This window comes from Mesoplodon mirus, assembly GCF_964341445.2.
Source record: "Mesoplodon mirus genome assembly, chromosome: 2".
Taxonomy (NCBI): Eukaryota; Metazoa; Chordata; class Mammalia; order Artiodactyla; family Ziphiidae; genus Mesoplodon; species Mesoplodon mirus.
Window position 1 is genome coordinate 157355185 of NC_138977.1, and position 23080 is coordinate 157378264.

At 35.8% G+C, this 23080-nt stretch overlaps 1 protein-coding gene across 2 annotated transcripts in view; it reads left to right on the forward strand.

Moving 5' to 3' along the window:
* INTS12 (integrator complex subunit 12) overlaps nucleotides 1-9056 on the forward strand; it is a 28461-nt gene extending 19405 nt beyond the window's left edge. For both annotated transcript variants that reach the window (XM_082635500.1, XM_082635499.1), the window contains 3 exons: nucleotides 375-534; nucleotides 5199-5345; nucleotides 8369-9056. In XM_082635500.1, coding sequence (XP_082491626.1) covers nucleotides 375-534; nucleotides 5199-5345; nucleotides 8369-8953 — 892 coding nt within the window. In that variant the 3' untranslated portion in view covers nucleotides 8954-9056. The remainder of the gene's footprint in view (nucleotides 1-374; nucleotides 535-5198; nucleotides 5346-8368) is intronic.
* Nucleotides 9057-23080: the final 14024 nt, after the last annotated feature.

The following is a 23080-nucleotide window of genomic DNA, read 5'->3' on the forward strand; positions in this document are numbered from 1 at the left end:
AACAATATGTAGGCAGCAAATAAAAAGGAATTTAATAGAGGTACAAAGAAGATGTTATGAGACTGTTGGAGGACTAGCCAAAGTCTACGATATACCTTCTGGGAGAAAGAAAAAAATTGCAATGAGAAATGACAAGGAGAATATAGCCAAATTTAGTCTTTAAGTCATCTTATACATTTCTTAATGGCTGAGCATAACCTTTAAAAGAAATGAATTGTTTGTGCAGGCTACAATGTTGGGATTCGTTATTTTGCTCTTTGGCTTTTCTGGGGTTTTTACCCTCTTTAATATAACAAACTTTACCAGAACAACCCTAAAATGGCTTTAAATTGTTGCATTCAAATAAATTAATATTTAATGGTATATTTTCTTAGGCAAATGACAGTGGCATCTGGTAATCAATTAGTAGAATGTCAGGAATGCCATAATCTCTACCACCAAGATTGCCATAAACCGCAGGTGACAGACAAAGAAGTGAATGACCCTCGCCTTGTGTGGTATTGTGCCCGATGTACCAGACAAATGAAAAGAATGGTAAGAATCATTTTTCTCTATTTTAAACAATCTCTGTCAATTTTTTTGTTGATATGGGCTTTTTAAGATAAATATTTGAACATTTATGTTATTAAAAAAAAATCATATAAGCTGATGATTTAAATGTTTGTGTATATGTGTGATTTTTGTGTCTATGCCTAAATGGACCAGACCATGTATATGCATTTTTCTCTGCTCAGCTTTTAATTTGTTCTATTATAAAAAAACAGAATTGGAGAACCACAAAATATAAATATTCCTTACTGGTATGTCAGTGTATTTATAAACATTTAGAAATACTACAAAGCACTGTGGGAAGTGGTGAGATACAAAGCCCCAGACTCTGCTGCGTCTGGTAAGGAAATATTGGAAATATCTATTCCTGAGTGAGTGTAAACCATCAAACTTACAAACTGTGTACAGAGGCAGTATTTGTATGTGCATTTCTGTCTTTCCTCCTGTGCCTCTCTCTGTTCCTCAGTCTTTCCTTCTCATTGTCTTCAAGTGACCATTTATCCTGTATTCCCCAGTACTTTCTCAGTTTACTGCTCACAAACATAACTGCCTTTAATTTCATGCTGAAACTTGTTTTCATTTGTTATATTGGATAGTTTCCTAACTTATTTAAATAGTAGATGGATGAATGTTATCATCTTCTTTTTATAGAAATCAAGTTGTTATTTACTTCAGTGACTTGTTTGCTTCCCCCATCCGCCCTCCCCTGCCTTAGATTAGGGACTCCTTTTTGGTTTTTTTTTTTAATTTTATTTTTCATTGAAGTATAGTTGATTTACAATGTTGTGTTAGTTGCTGGTGTACAACAAAGTGATTCAGGATATTGACTATCCCTGTGCTATACAGTAGGACCTTGTTTACTCATTCTATATATAATAGTTTCCATATGCTAATTCCAAACTTCCAATCCATCCCTCCCCCACCTCTCCCACCTCCTTGGTAACCACAAGTCTGTTTTCTGTGAGTCTGTTTCTGTTTCATAAATAAGTTGAATTATGTCACATTTTAGATTCCACATATGATATCATATTGTATTTGTCTTTTTCTTTCACTTAGTATGATAATCTCTAGGTCCATCCGTGTTGCCACAAATGGCATTATTTCATTCTTTTTATGGCTGAGGAATATTCCATTGTATAAATATACCACGTCTTCTTTATCCATTCATCTGTCAGTGGACATTTAGGTTGCTTCCATGTCTTGGCTATTGTAAATAGTGCTGCTGTGAACATAGTGAGTGCATGTATCATTTCGAATTGTAGTTTTCTCCAGAAGATTAGGGACTCTTGATAGAAGAGTTCTCATATTGTTAACCAAGTGAGTTTCTATGTAAATTTTTGTGACCAAATGTATCTTTTTAAAGTTAGAAGTACTTAGTTAAAAGTAAAAAAAAAAAAAAATCAAGATACCTACTTTACTTTTTAATCACTCAAATCAGAAATAGATTATGTTTTATTCCTATGAAAAGTAGTAACATTTCAGTAGTATTTATACTTTCTGTTTGTAATGGGAAATTTCTTTGACATGGTACAATTGTTTTCTGCTCAGTTTGATTTTTATTTAGCTTATTACTTAAACTAGCCCCCCAGGACCTCAACCAAAGTAATTACGGGTGAGCACAACAGTGCATTCCAGTGCCTTGACACAGGTAGTCGCTAAGAATTGGTAGTCAAAATAAATAATTTGTGACAGTAATCTTTCTTTAGTATAGCTTCAAAGTTTATTATTATTTTATTGTAAGTCTCTTAATAAAGTAAGTACCATTCTCTCCTAAGTTTTTACTCCCTTACATTTTGTGACTTAGTTTACACCAGGTCTATATTTATAGTTCTAACCCTCTTCCTGGAATGAATTTTGGCAGCTGACCAGATATCCTACAGTTACTTTAAGTTCAATATTTTTAAAATTAAAATTGTTTTCTTCTCCACTCAGTATTTCCTCAGTTGCCTGAACTAGAAAACATTATCCTTGATGCCTCTCTTAATTCCACATCCCTTTGTTTACCAAATTTGTTAATTCTACCTCTTATGTATTTCGCAAATCTGTTCATTTCACTTTTGTTACCCTGTCCCACAAACCCCTCATTTCTTGTCTATTGCTTTAGCTCCTTCAGTCCACTTTACACACTGCAGTTAGAATATTCTTCTAAAGTAATTATCTAACTTTATCTGTTTAAGTGTGCCCAGTGGCTCTCAATTACCTATATAATGAAGTTTTCCTTGTTAAGGTGGATGTATGGGCCTTCTCTCTTTGACCCAACTCTACCTTTGTATCCTTCTCTCCCACCACTTCATCATATACACCCACATACTGTGGCCATGCCAGAACAAATGGTTCATTCCCTGAGTATGTGGTGAACTTTTCGTGTTCCCATATGTCCTGCTTCTCAGCTTCTCCTCATCTGGGATACCTTTTATTCTTTATCAACTTTGCAAATTAAATGTCTAATTAATTTGTCATTAAGACCTAGTCTCATTCATTGGCAAAGCACCAGAGCAAAGCTCAGGACTGGACACATCCCACATTCTGTTCTCATTTTAAGATACATAAATGGAGGAAATATAGATTTGCACCAGAAATCAGCAGTCAGTAAGTTCAGTCTATATGTCCAAGAGTCAAGTGCTGAATAAGGGGCCATGACTAATGTCAGAACATGATTAGATACACCAAGAGTGGACCTGGAGAAATACCCAAAGATGTGATCTGAAGTGAGCCTGAAGATTAGGATCTGGTAAACACAGTGCTTAGTGAGAGAAAGGAATTTGGAAATGGTGGGGATGCTAAATCCAGTCATTCTTACTATAATTGCTTTCAGTGAGGTTCTCTTATGTGCAGTGGTTATTGGTCCAAGATATCTCAAAGATACCATAAATAACATCTTATATCCCCTTTCTCTTTGCACTAATTTCTTAACTAGGGCAGGTTCTGCAGTACACATTATTATAGGAAGATGGGAAGACAGAGTTAAGAATGGTGGGTGGCAGGGTCCAAGATTATTCTTTTGTTTTGTAATTTTCTGTCTACCAGGTAATGGGTTTTGCCCCAGCACTAGGTGAGAGACTCATGACTTACTGCAGTGGTTCTCAATCTAAGGTGGTAACACACTCCTACTCAGCAGTAATAGAAATACATGGTATTTTTGATTGCTGCCATACTGGCAACTATTGCCTTGAGTGGTGAATGTCATATATTCTGCACTATGTGAGTCAGTCACCCAGTGAAAACTTATAGTGCCTTTGTTGAGCAACACTGAGTCAGTGATAATATCCTAGTTCCCTAAACTAGTATTACTAGCGAAGGACAAAGGGTTTTGGGTATTTCTTACTCAGCTTCTAAGATGGCTAGGTGAAACAGAGGAAGATTCTTTCTGGGCTTCACTGTAATGAATCTTCATCTGCTAAAGCATACAAGTTAGGTGGGTCTTCACAGTCTAACCACATCTACTGATGTGCGTAGAGGGAAGTATAAGATTGAAAGCCATGGTTATGGAACCATGTATTTCTGATTTACTCTGAAGGCTACATTTTCATAACGTGGTTTGCAGTAGAGGGTAAGATAATCTTTCTTGGTCGTAAGAGATATTTTTATCATAGATATCTTCCAGCATCCTTAATAATATTCTTGATCTGAGTGTTGCTTTATAAGTGATGTCTGAAATGTGGAATGTATGTAATATAAAAAATGGGATGAATTGAGACTTAAGGCTGAAAATTATATTGTATGGCAAACCATAGCCCAGGAAAGTCTAAACAGAGATAGAACAGCTGCATTCAAATTTCCAGAAATGAGAACACATTATTAATAAATTTTCTGGTATTGTCTTGCATGGCCTTATTAGGATTGTCAAGGACAATGGAATGGCAGGGAGCATCTTTACCCATCCAGTAGATATGGGTTCTTTCAGATTCAGTTTTCTTACCTTTTGTAAATAATGATGATGAATAAATAGTAACTATTATTGTCGGCACTTAACATGTGCCAGACACTATGTAAAGGCTTACATAATCACAATTCATTCTCATAACCCACGTTTGAAACAAGATATTATCCCCATTTTGCAAGTGAAAATGAAACTTTTAGAGATTTACATATTTTACTTGAGGTAACATAGCTAGGGAAGTAGTTGAGCTGGGTTTTAATTCTAGTTCTGTTTGACTCCAAAGACTGTCCTCTCAAACACTGCACTATACTGTTTATATAGTTAATATTATCTAGCTGGAGAACACTAAAGAACAAACTGAAAAATGATTAGAGTTCACAAGAGAGTTTAGTAAAGTACCTAATATAAAATAAAGGAAAAGTCAATTTTTGGTCAAAATAAAACTGAAAATGCTTATATGATTTTTTTTCTTTCTTTTTATCAATTTGGTTTTGTTAAAATGACATTTAATTAACCCTAATCTGCATAATTTTTAAAGTTTCGTATTATCTTTACTGTTTAGAAACTAATAAAATCTATAAAACCATTAATTAATATGATGATACAAATAATTTGTCCAAGAATCTATATTTTCAGTGTCATCACAATATTTTTTTAATGTTCATCTGTATTTCAATTCAATGAGGAGTCCTGTGATAGATTTTATTGTCTTTTTGTGCATTTAACTAAGATTTTGTAGCTAATTTAATCTTATCACTGATTTTTGCAGGCTCAAAAAACTCAGAAACCACCACAGAAACCAGCCCCCACAGTTGTTTCTGTAGCTCCAGCTGTTAAAGATCCATTGGTTAAAAAACCAGAAACTAAACTCAAGCAAGAGTCAACTTTTCTAGCATTTAAGAGATCAGAAGTCAAGGTATAGTACATTCCATTTTTATCTAAGATTGGATTTAAATTTAGTTGACTTAATAGTTACTTGGAAAAAAAAATAATGTGAAACTTTGTATACTAAATGGCCATATGTTGGAAATTACGGCTACGTTAAGACTGCATTACTATTAAGTAGAAAGAGAACATTTATGTAATTATTTAATCTTGAACTCTGCTAATTCTCTTTTTATGGTGATTAGGAACTGTTTGTGAGCATTCCAAGATAACATTCTTTACCATTCCTATGTAGTCAGCCACTTCTCTCCAATGGGAATTTGGTTTAAATTCTAAATACCTTTGTCCTCAGTAGCAGTAGTTTTGCTCCTCACACTACTTGTGCTGATTGGCCCCATAGCTTTTTCTTCCTGCTTATTGGCTATTGAAGTTTTCTTCTTTGTCTTATTTTTTTCTATTATTATCATGAATTTTCCCCATGAATTGGCCCTCTCTTATACTAAGGAGCCAGATTATCTAGTGAGAGTATCACCTTTCTCATTCCTAGATTTTCATCCTTGACATCATGCTACATTACTATTAATATTCTGGCATTTTGATATCATGGAATAAAATATTTTTCTAATCTAATTTTATAACAAAAAGAATGCTTTTATTGAGTTTCACATTCCAGTTTTAAGCAGAAGATGGAATTTTAAAGATGGAAGAAAAAAAATATTAGCCCCAAATTCTCAAAGGTTAACCCCAGAAAATTCTAAAGCTATTACCTTGTCCAAGTGGCTGTAAGTAGCAAAGATCAAGAATATTGGTTTGATGATAAAGAATATGAGTATAAAGTACTCTGAGAAGGATACTGATCATTTTATTTGCAGATCATTTTTAATTTAATTTACCAGGGAAGGAGCTGATAACTAAGGGATATCCATTATTGATTTGTCACATAGAAACTTGGTGAGCTAGAATAGAAGTAAGAATAACTTATTGAAAGTAATTAGAGTTGCTATATTCTATACTTAGATCACTTTTAGGTAGCTTTTTATACTAACCTGTTACTACTAAAGTTTATTTTTAGGAAACCAATATGAAATTATTTTACAGCAAATAAATTAAGGCCTTGGCTGTCATGTTTTTTCTGATTAAGAGGTTTTGATGTTTTTATGATAAAATACAATACATTTTTCCTATGAAAAAAATTGTTCCCATTTATATATAAAAAGCAATTTAAAAATAGCTTTCTAACTAGGATAATAGGCAAGAAAATATTTTTAGTTGAGAACAGTTGTGAAATTTATTTTCTGCACTGGAATAGTAAGAAATTACTTGGTCTGCGTTGTTTGTGTTATTCTACTTTTTTGCATCCTGATAGTATTATAAGCCATCAGTTGAAAAGCAATACCAGTAACAGCAAACCATTAAGATAAAATGCCATACACACAGAACTTGCTTTGTACTTCATAAGTGTTGGTCTTTTTGATTACTTCAGATGGGTTTTCTTTTGTGAAGTTTGTTGAAAGATCATTTAGCCATATAACAGGCAGTTTTATGTTTAATAGAAAGAAAAGGAAAAAATTAGATCTTTCATCACTGAAAATTAAAAGTTTGCTACACCTGTGTCCTTTTGCTTCCTTGACTAACTTTTTTTCATTACCTGTATGCATATCCCTAGAAACTTGTTATTGATATAAAGTTTATCTTCTTTGCATAACCTTATGAGATAGTCATTGTATGATGTTACTGTAAAAAATCCTATCGTTTTTCGGAGTATGTGAACAATAATCTGGACCCTCCTCTGATAAAGACCTCAGAGCACTCTATTTACATTATTTTTACATTGGTTTAAAATGTTTAATGCAGACAATATTGATGACTACTTTGTAAGAACTAAAAACGTTTTTCTCAACTCATTCAGAGTTCAGTTCTAAAATATAACTGGGTATATTTTAAGCATGATAACTACCATATTTTAAAGTAAGATACTATTTGTAAGACTTTATCTTTTATGTATTTAACACTTTTGTGAATCTCAAGAATATGATGAAGGTAGAAGAAGTGCCAGTGAGAAATTCAGTCCATAATTAATTTGAACAAAGTACATTCTTCCCTAAACGTTAAGGTGAAAAAAATTGTTCTCATATGAATAAGAACAATATTTATGTAGCGACATTGGTATCACTGTTAGCTTTTGACTGGCCAAGGAAGTTAATTAGAGAAATTGAAGTTTTATACCTTTAAGAAATACATCTGGGAGTGAGTCAGACATACCCAAAATGTCACTATGCAGCTTATGAGGCAGTTAATTAAAAATCTTATACAGAAGCAGGGATCTCTTTGTGATAGTTTCAGTGGAAACATGGACAAATTGTGAAAATAAAGTCATGAGACCTTCTTAGTATATTTCGACCTTTAGAGTTGTACAATTCCAAGTAGTTAACATGGTGTATCTGTATATATTTTGCAATGCAGTAGCTATTTGCTCAAAATTTGGGGGGAGATTTTTTAAAAATAGGTTCAAAATCTTATATATTCACTCAGTATTTATTGAGTGAATCTCTTCATCTCAGACATCTCCTACATATCCTGGGCGTGAGCATTTTTGTCCATTAAGAATGGATTCTGTTTTTGAAATGATCCACAAGTCATTTGGAGCAAAGCCTAAAGAATTAGATGTTTTACTGAGCTAAATAGTAACCTTTTTGGGTGAAAAACAAGTTAAAACATTAAATCTGATTTTCTGATATGACTTGTAACCAAATCTAGGAGCAGTCCTCAAAAAGGAATTCCCATATTTTTTTTTTCTGCAGTGATTAGAAGAAGAATATGACATCCCATAATTTCTGCTTTATAAATGGTAGCACCCATTAGCTATGGATAGGTTTTGTTGTATGTGTTTTTTCAGATCAGTTTAGCAGAACTTAATTTTGGTGCTGTGCTTTAAATTTCCCAGATCATTATTTTTGTATAAAAAGTTTTAACCATTAAACTTGTTATATATTTAAGAATATTATATTAGGTGTTAATTACACTTGGCTCTAATATTTATATTATGTTTTTTAGGCATCCACGGTTGTTTCAGGAAATTCTTCTAGTACCAATGTTTCCTCTTCAGCAACTAGTGGCCTAATTGGATGGGCAGCGTTTGCAGCCAAAACTTCTTCTGCTGGTCCATCAACAGCAAAATTGAGTTCAACAACCCAAAACAATAGCGGGAAACCTGCTACCTCATCAGCTAACCAGAAGCCCGTGGGTTTGACTGGTCTGGCAACATCATCCAAAGGTGGAATAGGTTCCAAAATAGGTTCCAGTAACAGCACTTCACCCACTGTACCACTGAAACCACCTCCACCTCTAACTTTGGGCAAAACTGGCCTTAGTCGCTCAGTTAGTTGTGACAATGTTAGCAAAGTAGGTCTTCCCAGTCCAAGTAGTTTGGTTCCAGGAAGCAGCAGCCAACTAAGTGGGAATGGAAATAGTGGGACATCAGGGCCTAGTGGAAGTACCACTAACAAAACCACTTCAGAATCAAGCAGCTCTCCCTCAGCATCCCTTAAAGGTCCAACTTCACAAGAATCACAGCTCAATGCCATGAAGCGATTACAGATGGTCAAGAAGAAGGCTGCCCAAAAGAAACTCAAGAAGTAATGTGGCCAAGTAGGTTTTTATATCATGTTACCCTAAAGATTAAAATCTTATTATTAAGACATAAACTGTAGTATGCTATAATTTAATAAAAATCTTCATAATGGGGGCTTCCCTGGTGGCGCAGTGGTTGAGAGTCTGCCTGCCAATGCAGGGGACACAGGTTCGTGCCCTAGTCTGGGAGGATCCCACGTGCCGCGGAGTGGCTGGGCCCGTGAGCCACAATTACTGAGCCTGCGTGTCTGGAGCCTGTGCTCCACAACAAGAGAGGCCGCAATAGTGAGAGGCCCGCGCACTGCGATGAAGAGTGGCCCCCGCTTGCCACAACTAGAGAGAGCCCTCGCACGGAAACAGAGACCCAACACAGCCATAAATAAATAAATAAATTTAAAAAAATCTTCATAATTAAATTTCTATTATTTCTATTAATTGATCCTGCTGAATAAGATGCCTTACAAAGAGCCAGGGATAAACCAATAATAAAGTTTTCTACTCTCCGCCCTGCCATAGTCTGGATATTCATTGGCAGTCCCAGCCTCATTTCAATTGATTCTTCCTCTCCCCCCAAATATTTCATCTCCCCATTTTCAAAATTAATTTTTCATAATTGATTTCTCATATCCCTGTATTATGTTTTTATCTTTTTGTCACCTCATATCAGTTATTTAGGGATTTATCTCTTGCAATAGATTGTGAACCCCCACGCTCTTTCAGTGCAATAGTTTTCTCACATTTCCCAGTTTCCTCACATTGCCAGTGTAACATATGCACATAGTATATGCTTAATAAATGTTGACTTTTGATTTTTCCTAGTTACACACAGGAAAATACCCATTCCAAGAGTCTTTGTGGATGGATAATTTCTGATATATTTACAAACTGATAGCATCTTCCTATACCATGAAAAAAAAGGCGATTTTATTTTTACTGCCCAAAATATTACAGCAATTTACCTAATTTTAGTTAACATTGTATAAAAGAAGCTCCCATATAATGATTAATTCTTCAGATTCTTTTGAAGTGTGTGTGTGTACATTAACTCAGAAAGTATGAAGGGTCTGAGTTGTTGACTTGCAAGCTAGCAGATTATCCTGCTGTTGTTTTACATACATACTCTGACAGAAGACATGAGGCTTTCTGGATCAGAGCAGTAGCAAAATGTAGCAGCCATTTTTATATATTTTATACTTCATGAATACCTCATTTCATCCAGAAACTAGAAGTCCAGCAAATTCCTACATTCACTAGACTGAGCAGCCTTGTTCTTTCAGCTTTGATGTATGCTACTAACACTTCACTATAAACCTCTAATCTCAAACCCTTTCCTTTAATTCCTATATTTTCCTCCTGTCATTATTCTAAAATATATTGATAAATGATTTCTGTGAAGTTAAAGCTTTTTAAAGTAAATTTGGTCTTTTTTAAGGAAAAGATATTTTTTTTATAATTTGCAAAGCCCTTTTTAAAATTTTTTTTTATTAGTTTCTATAACAAAGTGAATCAGTCATACATATACATCTGTTCCCATATCCCTTCCGTCTTGCATCTCCCTCCCTCCCACCCTCCCTATCCCACCCCTCCAGGCGGTCACAAAGCACCGAGCTGATCTCCCTGTTCTATGCGGCTGCTTCCCACTATCTATCTACCTTACGTTTGGTAGTATATATATGTCCATGCCTCTCTCTCGCTTTGTCACAGCTTTCCCTTCCCCCTCCCCATATCTTCAAGTCCATTCTCAAGTAGGTCTGTGTCTTTATTCCTGTTTTACCTCTAGGTTCACATTTTTTTTTCTTGAATTCCATATATATGTGTTAGCATATGGTATTTGTCTTTTTCTTTCTGACTTCACTCTGTATGACAGACTCTAGGTCTATCCACCTCATTACAAATAGCTCAGTGTCGTTTCTTTTTATGGCTGAGTAATATTCCATTGTATATATGTGCCACATCTTCTTTATCCATTCATTTGGTGATGGACACTTAGGTTGTTTCCATGTCCTGGCTATTGTGAATAGAGCTGCAATGAACATTTTGGTACATGTCTATTTGAATTATGGTTTTCTCAGGGTATATGCCTAGTAGTGGGATTGGTGGGTCATATGGTAGTTCTATTTGTAGTTTTTTAAGGAACTTCCATACTGTTCTGCATAGAGGCTGTACCAATTCACATTCCAACCAGCAGTGCAAGACTGTTCCCTTTTCTCCACACCCTCTCCGGCATTTATTGTTTCTAAATTTTTTGATGATAGCCATTCTGACTGGTGTGAGATGATATCTCGTAGTTTTGATTTGCATTTCTCTAATGATTAATGATGTTGAGCATTCTTTCATGTGTTTGTTGGCAGTCTGTATATCTTTGGAGAAATGTCTATTTAGGTCTTCTGCCCATTTTTGGATTGGGTTGTTTCTTTTTTTGATATTGAGCTGCATGAGCTGCTTATAAATTTTGGAGATTAATCCTTTGTCAGTTGCTTCATTTGCAAATATTTTCTCCCATTCTGAGGGTTGTCTTTTGGTCTTGTTTATGGTTTCCTTTGCTGTGCAAAAGCTTTGAAGTTTCATTAGGTCCCATTTGTTTATTTCTGTTTTTATTTCCATTTCTCTAGGAGGTGGGTCAAAAAGGACTTTGCTGTGATTTATGTCATAGAGTGTTCTGCCCATGTTTTCCTCTAAGAGTTTGATAGGTTCTGGCCTTACATTTAGGTCTTTAATCCATTTTGAGCTTATTTTTGTGTATGGTGTTAGGGAGTGATCTAATCTCATATTTTTACATGTCCCTGTCCAGTTTTCCCAGCACCACTTATTGAAGAGGCTGTCCTTTCTCCACTGTACATTCCTGCCTGCTTAATCAAAGATAAGTTGACCATATGTGCATGGGTTTATCTCTGGGCTTTCTATCCTGTTCCATTGATCTATCTCTTTTTATGCCAGTACCACACTGTCTTGATTACTGTAGCTTTGTAGTACAGTCTGAAGTCAGGGAGCCTAATTCCTCCAGCTCCATTTTTCGTTCTCAAGATTGCTTTGGCTATTCAGGGTCTTCTGTGTTTCCAAACAAATTTTGAAATTTTTTGTTCTAGTTCTATGAAAAATGCCAGTGGTAGTTTGATAGGGATTGCATTGAATCTGTAGATTGCTTTGGGTAGTAGAGTCATTTTCACAATATTGATTCTTCCAATCCAGGAACATGGTATATCTCTCCATCTATTTGTATCATCTTTAATTTCTTTCATCAGTGTCTTATAATTTTCTGCATACAGGTCTTTTGTCTCCTTATGTAGGTTTATTCCTAGATATTTTATTCTTTTTGTTGCAATGGTAAATGGGAGTGTTTTCTTGATTTCACTTTCAGATTTTTCATCATCAGTGTACAGGAATGCCAGAGATTTCTGTGCAATAATTTTGTATCCTGCTACTTTACCAAATTCATTGATTAGCTCTAGTAGTTTTCTGGTAGTATCTTTAGGATTCTCTATGTATAGTATCATGTCATCTGCAAACAGTGACAGCTTTACTTCTTCTTTTCCAATTTGGATTCCTTTTATTTCCTTTTCTTCTCTGATTGCTGTGGCTAAAACTTCCAAAGCTATGTTGAATAAGAGTGGTGAAAGTGGGCAGCCTTGTCTTGTTCCTGATCTTAGTGGAAATGGTTTCAGTTTTTCACCGTTGAGGATGATGTTGGCTGTGGGTTTGTCCTATATGGCCTTTATTATATTGAGGAAAGTTCCCTCTATGCCTACTTTCTGCAGGGTTTTTATCATAAATGGGTATTGAATTTTGTCAAAAGCTTTCTCTGCATCTACTTAGATGATCATATGGTTTTTCTCCTTCAATTTGTTAATATGGTGTATCACGTTGGTTGATTTGCGTATATTGAAGAATCCTTGCATTCCTGGAATAAACCCCACTTGATCATGGTGTATGATCCTTTTAATGTGCTGTTGGATTCTGTTTGCTAGTATTTTGTTGAGGATTTTTGCATCTATGTTCATCAGTGATATTGGCCTGTAGTTTTCTTTCTTTGTGACATCCTTGCCTGGTTTTGGTATCAAGGTGATGGTGGCCTCGTAGAATGAGTTTGGGAGTGTTCCTTCCTCTGAAATTGTTTGGAAGAGTTTGAGAAGGATGGGTGTTAGCTCTTCTCTAAATGTTTCATAGAATTCGCCTGTGAAGCCATCTGGTCCTGGGCTTTTGTTTGTTGGAAGATTTTTAATCACAGTTTCAATTTCAGTGCTTGTGATTGGTCTGTTCATATTTTCTATTTCTTCCTGATTCAGTCTTGGCAGGTTGAGCATTTCTAAGAATTTGTCCATTTCTTCCAGTTTGTCCATTTTATTGGCATAGAGTTTCTTGTCGTAATCTCTCATGATCTTTTGTATTTCTGCAGTGTCAGTTGTTACTTCTCCTTTTTCATTTCTAATTCTATTGATTTGAGTCTTCTCCCTTTTTTTCTTGATGAGTCTGGCTAATGGTTTATCAATTTTGTTTATCTTCTCAAAGAACCAGCTTTTAGTTTTATTGATCTTTGCTATCGTTTCCTTCATTTCTTTTTCATTTATTTCTGATCTGATCTTTATGATTTCTTTCCTTCTGCTAACTTTGGGGGTTTTTTGTTCTTCTTTCTCTAATTGCTTTAGGTGCAGGGTCAGGTTGTTTACTCGAGATGTTTCCTGTTTCTTATGGTGGAATTGTATTGCTACAAACTTCCCCCTTAGAACTGCTTTTGCTGCGTCTCATAGGTTTTGGGTCGTCGTGTCTCCATTGTCATTTGTTTCTAGGTATTTTTTTATTTCCTCTTTGACTTCTTCAGTGATCATTTCGTTATTAAGTAGTGTATTGTTTAGCCTCCATGTGTTTGTATTTTTTACAGATCTTTTCCTGTAATTGATGTCTAGTCTCATAGCATTGTGGTCGGAAAAGATACTTGATACAATTTCAATTTTCTTAAATTTACCAAGGCTTGATTTGTGACCCAAGATATGATCTATCCTGGAGAATGTTCCATGAGCACTTGAGAAAAATGTGTATTCTGTTGTTTTTGGATGGAATGTCCTATAAATATCAATTAAGTCCATCTTGTTTAATGTATCATTTAAAGCTTGTGTTTCCTTATTTATTTTCATTTTGGATGATCTGTCCATTGGTGAACGTGGGGTGTTGAAGTCCCCTACTATGAGTGTGTTACTGTCGATTTCCCCTTTTATGGCTGTTAGTATTTGCCTTATGTATTGAGGTGCTCCTATGTTGGGTGCATAAATATTTACAATTGTTATATCTTCTTCTTGGATCGATCCCTTGATCATTATGTACTGTCCTTCTTTGTCTCTTCTAATAGTTTTTATTTTAAAGTCTATTTTGTCTGATATAAGAATTGCTACTCCAGCTTTCTTTGGATTTCCATTTGCATGGAATATCTTTTTCCATCCCCTTACTTTCAATCTGTATGTGTCTCTAGGTCTGAAGTGGGTCTCTTGTCGACAGCATATATATGGGTCTTGTTTTTGTATCCATTCTGCCAATCTGTGTGTTTTGGTGGGAGCATTTAGTCCATTTACATTTAAGGTAATTATCGATATGTATGTTCCTATTCCCATTTCCTTAATTGTTTTGGGTTCATTATTGTAGGTATTTTCCTTCTGTTGTGTTTCTTGCCTAGAGAAGTTCCTTTAGTATTTGTTGTAAAGCTGGTTTGGTGGTGCTGAACTCTCTCAGCTTTTGCTTGTCTGTAAACGTTTTAATTTCTCCATCAAATCTGAATGAGATCCTTGCTGCGTAGAGTAATCTTGGTTGCAGGTTTCTCTCCTTCATCACTTTAAATATGTCCTGCCACTCCCTTCTGGCTTGTAGAGTTTCTGCTGAGAGATCAGCTGTTAACCTGATGAAGATTTGCTTGTGTGTTATTTGTTGTTTTTCCCTTGCTGCTTTTAATATGTTTTCTTTGTGTTTAATTTTTGACAGTTTGATTAATATGTGTCTTGGCATATTTCTCTTTGGATTTATTCTCTATGGGACTCTCTGTGCCTCCTGGACTTGATTAACTATTTCCTTTACCATATTAGGGAAGTTTTCAACTACAATCTCTTCAAATATTTTCTCAGTCCCTTTCTTTTTCTCTTCTTCTTCTGGAACCCCTATAATTCGAATGTTGGTGCGTTTAGTGTTGTCCCAGATGTCTCTGAGACTGTCCTCAGTTCTTTTCATTCTTTTTTCTTTTTTCTGCTCTGCAGTAGTTATTTCCACTATTTTGTCTTCCAAGTCACTTATCCGTTCTTCTGCCTCATTTATTCTATTGATCCCATCTAGAGTATTTTTCTTTTCATTTATTGTGTTTTTAATCATTGCTTGATTCATCTTTAGTTCTTCTAGGTCCTTGTTAACTGTTTCTTGCATTTTCTCTACTCTATTTCCAAGATTTTGGATCATCTTTACTATCATTATTCTGAATTCTTTTTCAGGTAGATTGCCTATTTCCTCTTCATTTGTTAGGTCTGGTGGGTTTTTATCTTGCTCCTTCTCCTGCTGTGTGTTTTTCTGTCTTCTCATTTTGCTTATCTTACTGTGTTTGGGGTCTCCTTTTTGCAGGTTGTAGGTTCGTAGTTCCCGTTGTTTTTGGTGTCTGTCCCCAGTGGCTTAGGTTGGTTCAGTGTGTTGTGTAGGCTTCCTGGTGGAGGGGACTAGTGCCTGTGTTCTGGTCGATGAGGCTCGATCTTGTCTTTCTGGTGGACAGGTCAACGTCTGGTGGTGTGTTTTGGGGTGTCTGTGGACTTTTTATGTTTTTAGGCAGCCTCTCTGCTAATGGGTGGGGTTGTGTTACTGTCTTGCTAGTTGCTTGGCATAGGGTGGTCAGCACTGTAACTTGCTGGTCGTTGAGTGAAGCTGGGTGCTGGTGTTGAGATGGAAATCTCTGGGAGATTTTCACCGTTTGATATTATGTGGAGCTGGGAGGTCTCTTGTGGACCAGTGTCTTGAAGTTGGCTCTCCCACCTCAGAGGCACAGCACTGACTCCTGGCTGCAGCACCAAGAGCCTTTCATCCACCTGGCTCAGAATAAAAGGGAGAAAAAGTAGAAAGAAAGAATTAGTGGAAGAAAGAAAGAAAGAAAGAAAGAAAGAAAGAAAGAAAGAGAAAAAGAAAAAGAAAAAGGAAAAGAAAAAGAAAAAGAAAGGAGGGAGGGAGGGAGGAAGGGGGAGGAAAGAAAGAAAGAGAGAGGGAGGAAAGAAAGAAAGAAAGGGAGGGAGGGAGGAAGGAGGGAAGGGAGGAAAAAGAAGATAAAGTAAAAGAATAAAGTATGATATAATATAATAGTGTTATTAAAATAAAGTAATTATTTTAAAAATTAAAAATTAAAAACAAAACAAACAAACAAAAAACAGACGGATAGAACCCTGGGACAAATGGTGGAAGCAAAGCTATATAGACAAAATCTCACACAGAAGCATACACCTACACTTTCACAAAAAGAGAACAAGGGAAAAAAATCGTAAATCTTCCTCTCAAAGTCCACCTCCTCAGATAATTCGTTGTAAAAAGAGGAAAAGGGAAAAAATCATAGATCTTGTTCTCAAAATCCACCTCCTCAATTTGGGATGATTCGTTGTCTATTCATGTATTCCACAGATGCAGGGTACATCAAGTTGATTGTGTAGATTTAATCCGTTGCTTCTGAGGCTGTGGGGAGAGATTTCCCTTTCTCTTCTTTATTCTCACAGCTCCCGAGTCTCAGCTTTGGATTTGGCCCCGCCTCTGCCTGTATGTCGCCGGAGGGCGTCTGTTCTTCGCTCAGACAGGATGGGGTTAAGGAGCAGCTGCTTCGGGGACTCTGGCTCACTCAGGCTGGCGGAGGGAGGGGCACGGAGGCGGGGCGACAGAGGCCGGCATGACGTTGCACCAGCCCGAGGGGCGCCGTGCGCTCTCCCAGGGAAGCCATCCCTGGATCCCGGGACCCCGGCAGTGGCGGGCTGCACAGGCTCCCCGGAAAGGGACGTGGACAGTGACCTGCGCTCGCACACAGGCCTCTTGGCGGTGGCAGCAGCAGCCCCAGCGTCCCACGCCCGTCTCTGGGGTCCGAGCTTTTAGCCGCGGCTTGCGCCCGTCTCTGGAGCTCCTTTAAGCAGCGCTCTTAATCCCGTCTCCTTGCACACCAGGAAACAAAGAGGGAAGAAAAAGTCTCTTGCCTCTTCGGCAGCTCCAGACTTTTTCCAGGACTCCCTCCCAGCTAGCCGTAGTGCACTAACCCCTTCAGGGTCTCTTCCCGCCGCCAACCCCAGTCCTCTCCCCGTGCTCCGACTGAAAACCGAAACCCGAGCCTCAGCTCCCAGCCCCGCCCGCCCCGGCGGTCGAGCAGACAAGCCTCTCAGGCTGGTGAGTGCCGGTCGGCACCGATCCTCTGTGCAGGAATCTCTCCGCTTTGCCCTCCGCAACCCTGTTGCTGCGCTCTCCTCCGCTACTCTGAAGCTTTCCCCCTCCGCCACCCGCAGTCTCCGCCCACGAAGGGGCCTCCTAGTGTGTGGAAACCTTTCCTCCTTCACGGCTCCCTCCCACTGGTGCAGGTCCCGTCCCTATTCTTTTGTCGCTGTTTATTCTTTTTTCTTTTGCCCTACCCAGGTACGTGGGGGAGTTTCTTGCCTTTTGTGGGGTCTGAGGTCTTCTGCCAGCGTTCAATAGGTGTTCTGTAGGAATTATTCCACGTGTAGATGAATTTCTGATGTATCTGTGGGGAGGAAGGTGATCTCCGCGTCTTACTCTTCCGCCATCTTCCCCCCGACCCCAGGAAAAGATATTTTAAACTGCTTTGTTAAATAATGGCACTAAATTATTCATGGTAAATTACGATTCAATATTGAAATAATCCATTGCTTACAAAGTGGGGTAAACATCTATTTACATGTTTAAAATCTGCCTGCAGATGTTTTTGTTTTGAGAAACTCAGATTTCTGTGGAATAAATATCAATTTGGCATCAACTCCAAGTCCCCTTTAGTGTCAAAAGACCAAAAAAAAATGTATATTCATCATTATTTGCTTATAGTTCAGGGCCAGTTTGGACTAAACTGGATAAAACGACAGTGTGACACAAGTTCATCTCAACAGCTATAACAGTTAATATAACCTCAGTACCTACAAGAAATTAAAGCAATAATGCAGACAGTTGCACATTGGCACCTGTAATGGAAAATTTTATCCCATCATAGTCAAAACATCTGCTGAATAGAGTTGAAAAGAGAAGCAATTATTTTATTTTCTATAGTATTTCAGAGAGGACTTTAGAAAACTTGTTTAGGAAGTAATTTAACTTTTATTGAGCATGGCTCTTTGTATAGATTATATATGTGTATAAATATATATTTAGAATCTTCACATATGTGTAGGATGCATACATCTAGTAATGTATAACTCACTCAGTTTGGTATTTTATAGAGGTATATTTGGTATTAGAGTTTATCCTCAAGTAGCTCTTAGACCTTGATTTTACCATATCATTATGTGAGCTACAAGGCTTTTTAACTGAGCATGTGATGAAAGTGGCCAGCTTTATATTAAATATTTATCACTTCTTTTATTCTGTTATGTATCATTTGTTTTTCCCATTGAATTTAAATTGTGTGAGGGCAAGGATTTTGTTTGTCTTGCACACCATGGTATTCCCACTACAGCTTTTGGCTCAGTGAATGAATAGACAGATATATATAGCTGAGCCAAAAAGCAAGCTTTTAGGATTGTAAGTTCAAATCCCATTTTAGTAGAAATTTGGTCAATATCACTTTTCTGTTTTGTATATCGTGCTTTCCACTAGATTATTTAATCAGATATTTTAGTGACTTAAAGAAGATGCTAAAAGAACACTGGCTTAAAGTCAGAAGACCTGTTTTTGAATCCCAGTCCCTCCATGTATTATCTGTGTGATCTTGGTTTCCTCCTGTATGATGATAATGAATGAGATCAAATGAAAGACCTCTAATATTCAAAGGTTAGGTGATTCTGACTCTTAACAAGGATGTGGTAGTACTGTTTATTAGTAACATTATAAACTGTGATGACCATAGGTTATATAGGAAATACATCATTTTATAGAAATACACTTAGTGCAATAATTATAAAAATATAAAAATTATATAAGCAAGTAGAGAAAGCCATACATTTACATACCATAATATTTTTTCTTTAAAGTAAGATAAGCTGTATTTAATTAACTAAGAATACATTCCCTAGATTTTTGAACAAGGACATCTTGTTCTGGTATATACTAAAATGACTTATTTTCCTGAAAAATTAAAGCAAATTTTGTCTGTATCTAGAGTGTAATATTGTGTGTGCAGTAACTGGCTTACAGAGACTCAGCTTGAATTCCTGGAGTAAAGATTTTTATATTGGAATAATCTTGTAGATCACAGAGAATTTAATGACTGGCTTTTTATATTTATACTATTTAGTATATATAAGAGGAGGAAGATAATTTTTAAATTTTTTTTAAATAGACTTTAAAAATAGTATCATTCTATAAGTAGTAGGATATCCCTAGAGAGTATAAAGTCTAGTGTCCTTCCAATCAATGAAATTTAATTCATTCCTCATCAGCTATAATGTAAACTTATATGCCTAATTTAGCTTAACTTTTGTGAGGTTTCTAGATGTACTCAGTATTGAACGGTGCACTGAGTACCTTAAGAAACCGTAGTTATGACAAACAGGATTTAAATAAAGTGGTTTTGCCATCTTAGAATATGAAGATTTCCTCTCTTTACTCACAGAACTTTGAGAGGTTTTTGCAATTGACAAAAGTCCAAGAAGTTTATGGAAAAGTGAAGAGTTTTTAATTCCATGTTTACTAATTTTTGTAAATCGTCTAAATATTCATCACAAATAGTGACAAGCATCTCTGAGAGTCCAAGTTACAGTTTAGGGAAGATATGGAATATACCAACACTTAAAAGTATTCCATGCAATGCTGCATTTATATGATTAACAATGTGCATTATATCTATTCTGCACAATTCCTCCTTCATAGAATTTTTATACTAATACTAAGACCAGATATTTTTCTAAAATATAAGGAACATTCATATAGTGGCCTTGTGACTTTTTCACATGACTTAAGCACCCATGGTAACTTTGTATTACTGGATTTTTTATAATTTCTAAGCTTTATTATGTGCATAGTTTAAGGCATCTGTATTTAAAAATAAATACTAAATAAAATGTATGTATACACCTGTTTATTTGTTTTGTGAAGAAAACTAGCCACAAAAATGTCCCCTTCATTCTTGGTAAAAATACCTATTTCAGAGAATTCTATACTATATAATAACATTTAATTTTAAAGATATAAAGAAAGAATATATAATTATATTAGCATACCTTGCCTAAATTGTAATGATGTCACCAACAGTTTTATCTTTTTAAACTTCTTGAAGACTTATATACATCATAACTGTCTTGGGATTTTATTTCCCTTAGAGCCAACAAAATAATTCCTGACCTCAAAATTACAATTACTTGATTTTAAATCACATACTTAGAAAACGAATGTATTGCATAATGTTTAAAAAAAAAAAGCCTAAATGGCATATGAAAGGTAGGTTGTATTTTTTAAATAGCAACAATGTTGTTTTATAGTAATGGATGTTCCCCACAATAGTGGGGGACTGCAGAAGGTGGCTTCATTACAACTCTTGCTCAGCAACTAACTGCAGCTATGATTTTAGTGGTGTGGTGTCTTGTAAGGTCAGGCTGGAAGCATCAATCCTAAGACCACACAGGTAGACGAAACTTCTCATATACATCTAGTCACTTATATCAGCCAGAAAAGCAGATATGTGTTACTTTTATAATTCTTCATTTTGGGGGTGGTGGGGGGAGTTTTTAGGTCACAGCTAATTTAAATTATATAAAAATTCCCCACGGGTTGTTGGGTATATTCATAGTTGGCACAAGTTAAAAGACAAAAAGTCCCTCTACATCCAGTCTTCTTTTGGCACCCAACTCAAAAAAATATTTTATGTATAAAACAACTATACCCCAATAAAAAAAAGTTTTAAAAATAAAAGAAATATGCCTCTTTCTGTAGTGAAGACAGCCACTGGAACTTTTGTTGGCTCCAATATGGGGCCTTTCCATGGGTGATATTCAAAATACTTAACAATAAGCATGGTAACATAAATTAATATATAAATCCAATATTTACATTTTTTTCTATTTTCTAAATCAATTAATAATGTAGCATACAACTACTCACTAAGCAAAATAAATTGTGCAAATTATTCATCAAAAAAATTTTTATGCAGAAACAACTTATAAGTAGAACTTTATAAATCCAGGTTTAAATTAAGAATTTTAGAAACAATATCATAAAATATAAATCTGTCATGTAAAGCCTTATCATGAATTTCTGTGGTTATACATGTCATATGTATGCTAAAGTCAACAGCTCTCTGAGAAGCAGCATTCTTCATTTGTTTTTTGTATTCCTCAGTAATATATGTAATGATATATATTATAGAGATCAAATCTTTGAAAGTAATTTTAATTTTCATCTTAAAATTTAATGTATTAATACATTTTATATGGACAATGAAAATCCACCTTATTTTGGTGTTTAAAGGAAACCACCAAGTCAAATTTAATCTTTTTTCTGTTTCAAAGAAGCATCTTTAGTTCAATAAAATGTCTTGGGACAAAATATGCCTGAAATCTTAGGGGACAGTTCTGAGCTATTCCTCAATTAAAGTTCAGTGTTCGGGGACATTGTGTTACAGCAGATGTTATCCTCAATGCCTACCTTGTCCTCAAAGTACAAATCAGCAACTAAAAATATTTACGTCTTAGCTCGGAACATGGAACACACATTCCCCATTCATCATCTACATGACTGAGTGATCCAAAAATATTTTCTCATTAAAGTATCATTAGTGATCACGTAGGATAGTTCTTAAACAATTATACTTTCAAAAATGTTTAAGCAAAAAATAAAAGTAATAAACCTAGGTGCTTCCCTTTCTCTAGGCTTATCGTGGAAATTCCTATAGCCCTTGATTTTGAAAAACTTCTCAATACTTAAATATGGACCTAAGAGGAAAATGGTCCTCATCAGTGTTCATTACTTTTATCACTATGTTCTTTGCTCATAGTAAATGTATACCTTGTAGTGGCTAGGGGTATGGACCGCAGAACCAGACCTGGGTTTGAGTTTCAGCCCTACCACTTACTAGCAGTGTAACTTGGGCTAAATAGATTACTTCACCTCTTTAGGCAACAGTTTCCTCATAATGTTGTGAGTATCAAATAAGTTACCACATATAAAGTGTTTATAACAATGTCCGGCGTGTGGTATGCATTCAGTAAATGTTAGGTATCACTATTATGTTATTCAGGTTTCTTTTTTTTTTAAGTTCGAAACTTACATTAAAGAGAGCGTCCAGGGACTTCCCTGGTGGTCCAGTGGTTAAGACTCCACGCTTCCAATGCAGGGGCGTGGGTTTGATCCCTGGTTGGGGAGCTAAGATCCCACATGCCCTGTGGTGTGCCGTGTGGCCAAAAAAAGAAAATAGAGGGTCCATATCAGACTTCTAGTTGACTGTTAATTAAGTATACAATTTCTATTCTTATGTCTTTTTAGTACACTCCCTGGTTCATGCATATGTGTATATAATCTATACCATATAGTACATATATATGTGTGTAAACCATGTAATGTATATGGTATATATTTGTGTGTATGTATATATGTGCATGCGTGTGTAAAAGAGAGAATATGAAAAACAAAAACATTTAAGGCAAAATATATAATACAGAAAAATAAAATACAGTAAATTGAAAAAACCTTGTCCTTAGATCCAACCTTTCATGACGATAAAGAATACATTTACCCTTTCAGAAGATCACTTTTAAGTAGTTGATAGTTGGAGCTTTGACTGTTTGTTTTGCTATTTGTTTAGTGTTTCCTTCAACATGTATTCTTCATAATACATTTTGAAATAATCTTGTTTGGAAGTACAGTCTTCCTTAAAACCTGGTATGGTATCAGTTCATGTAGTTTGGAGGTTTCTTGATTTCTAGGCCAACATTTTGTAATGTCAGTTTTATGAGGTAGTCAGTCAACAGCTTGCCAGAAAATAAAAGTCAAAGGCTTATTTTC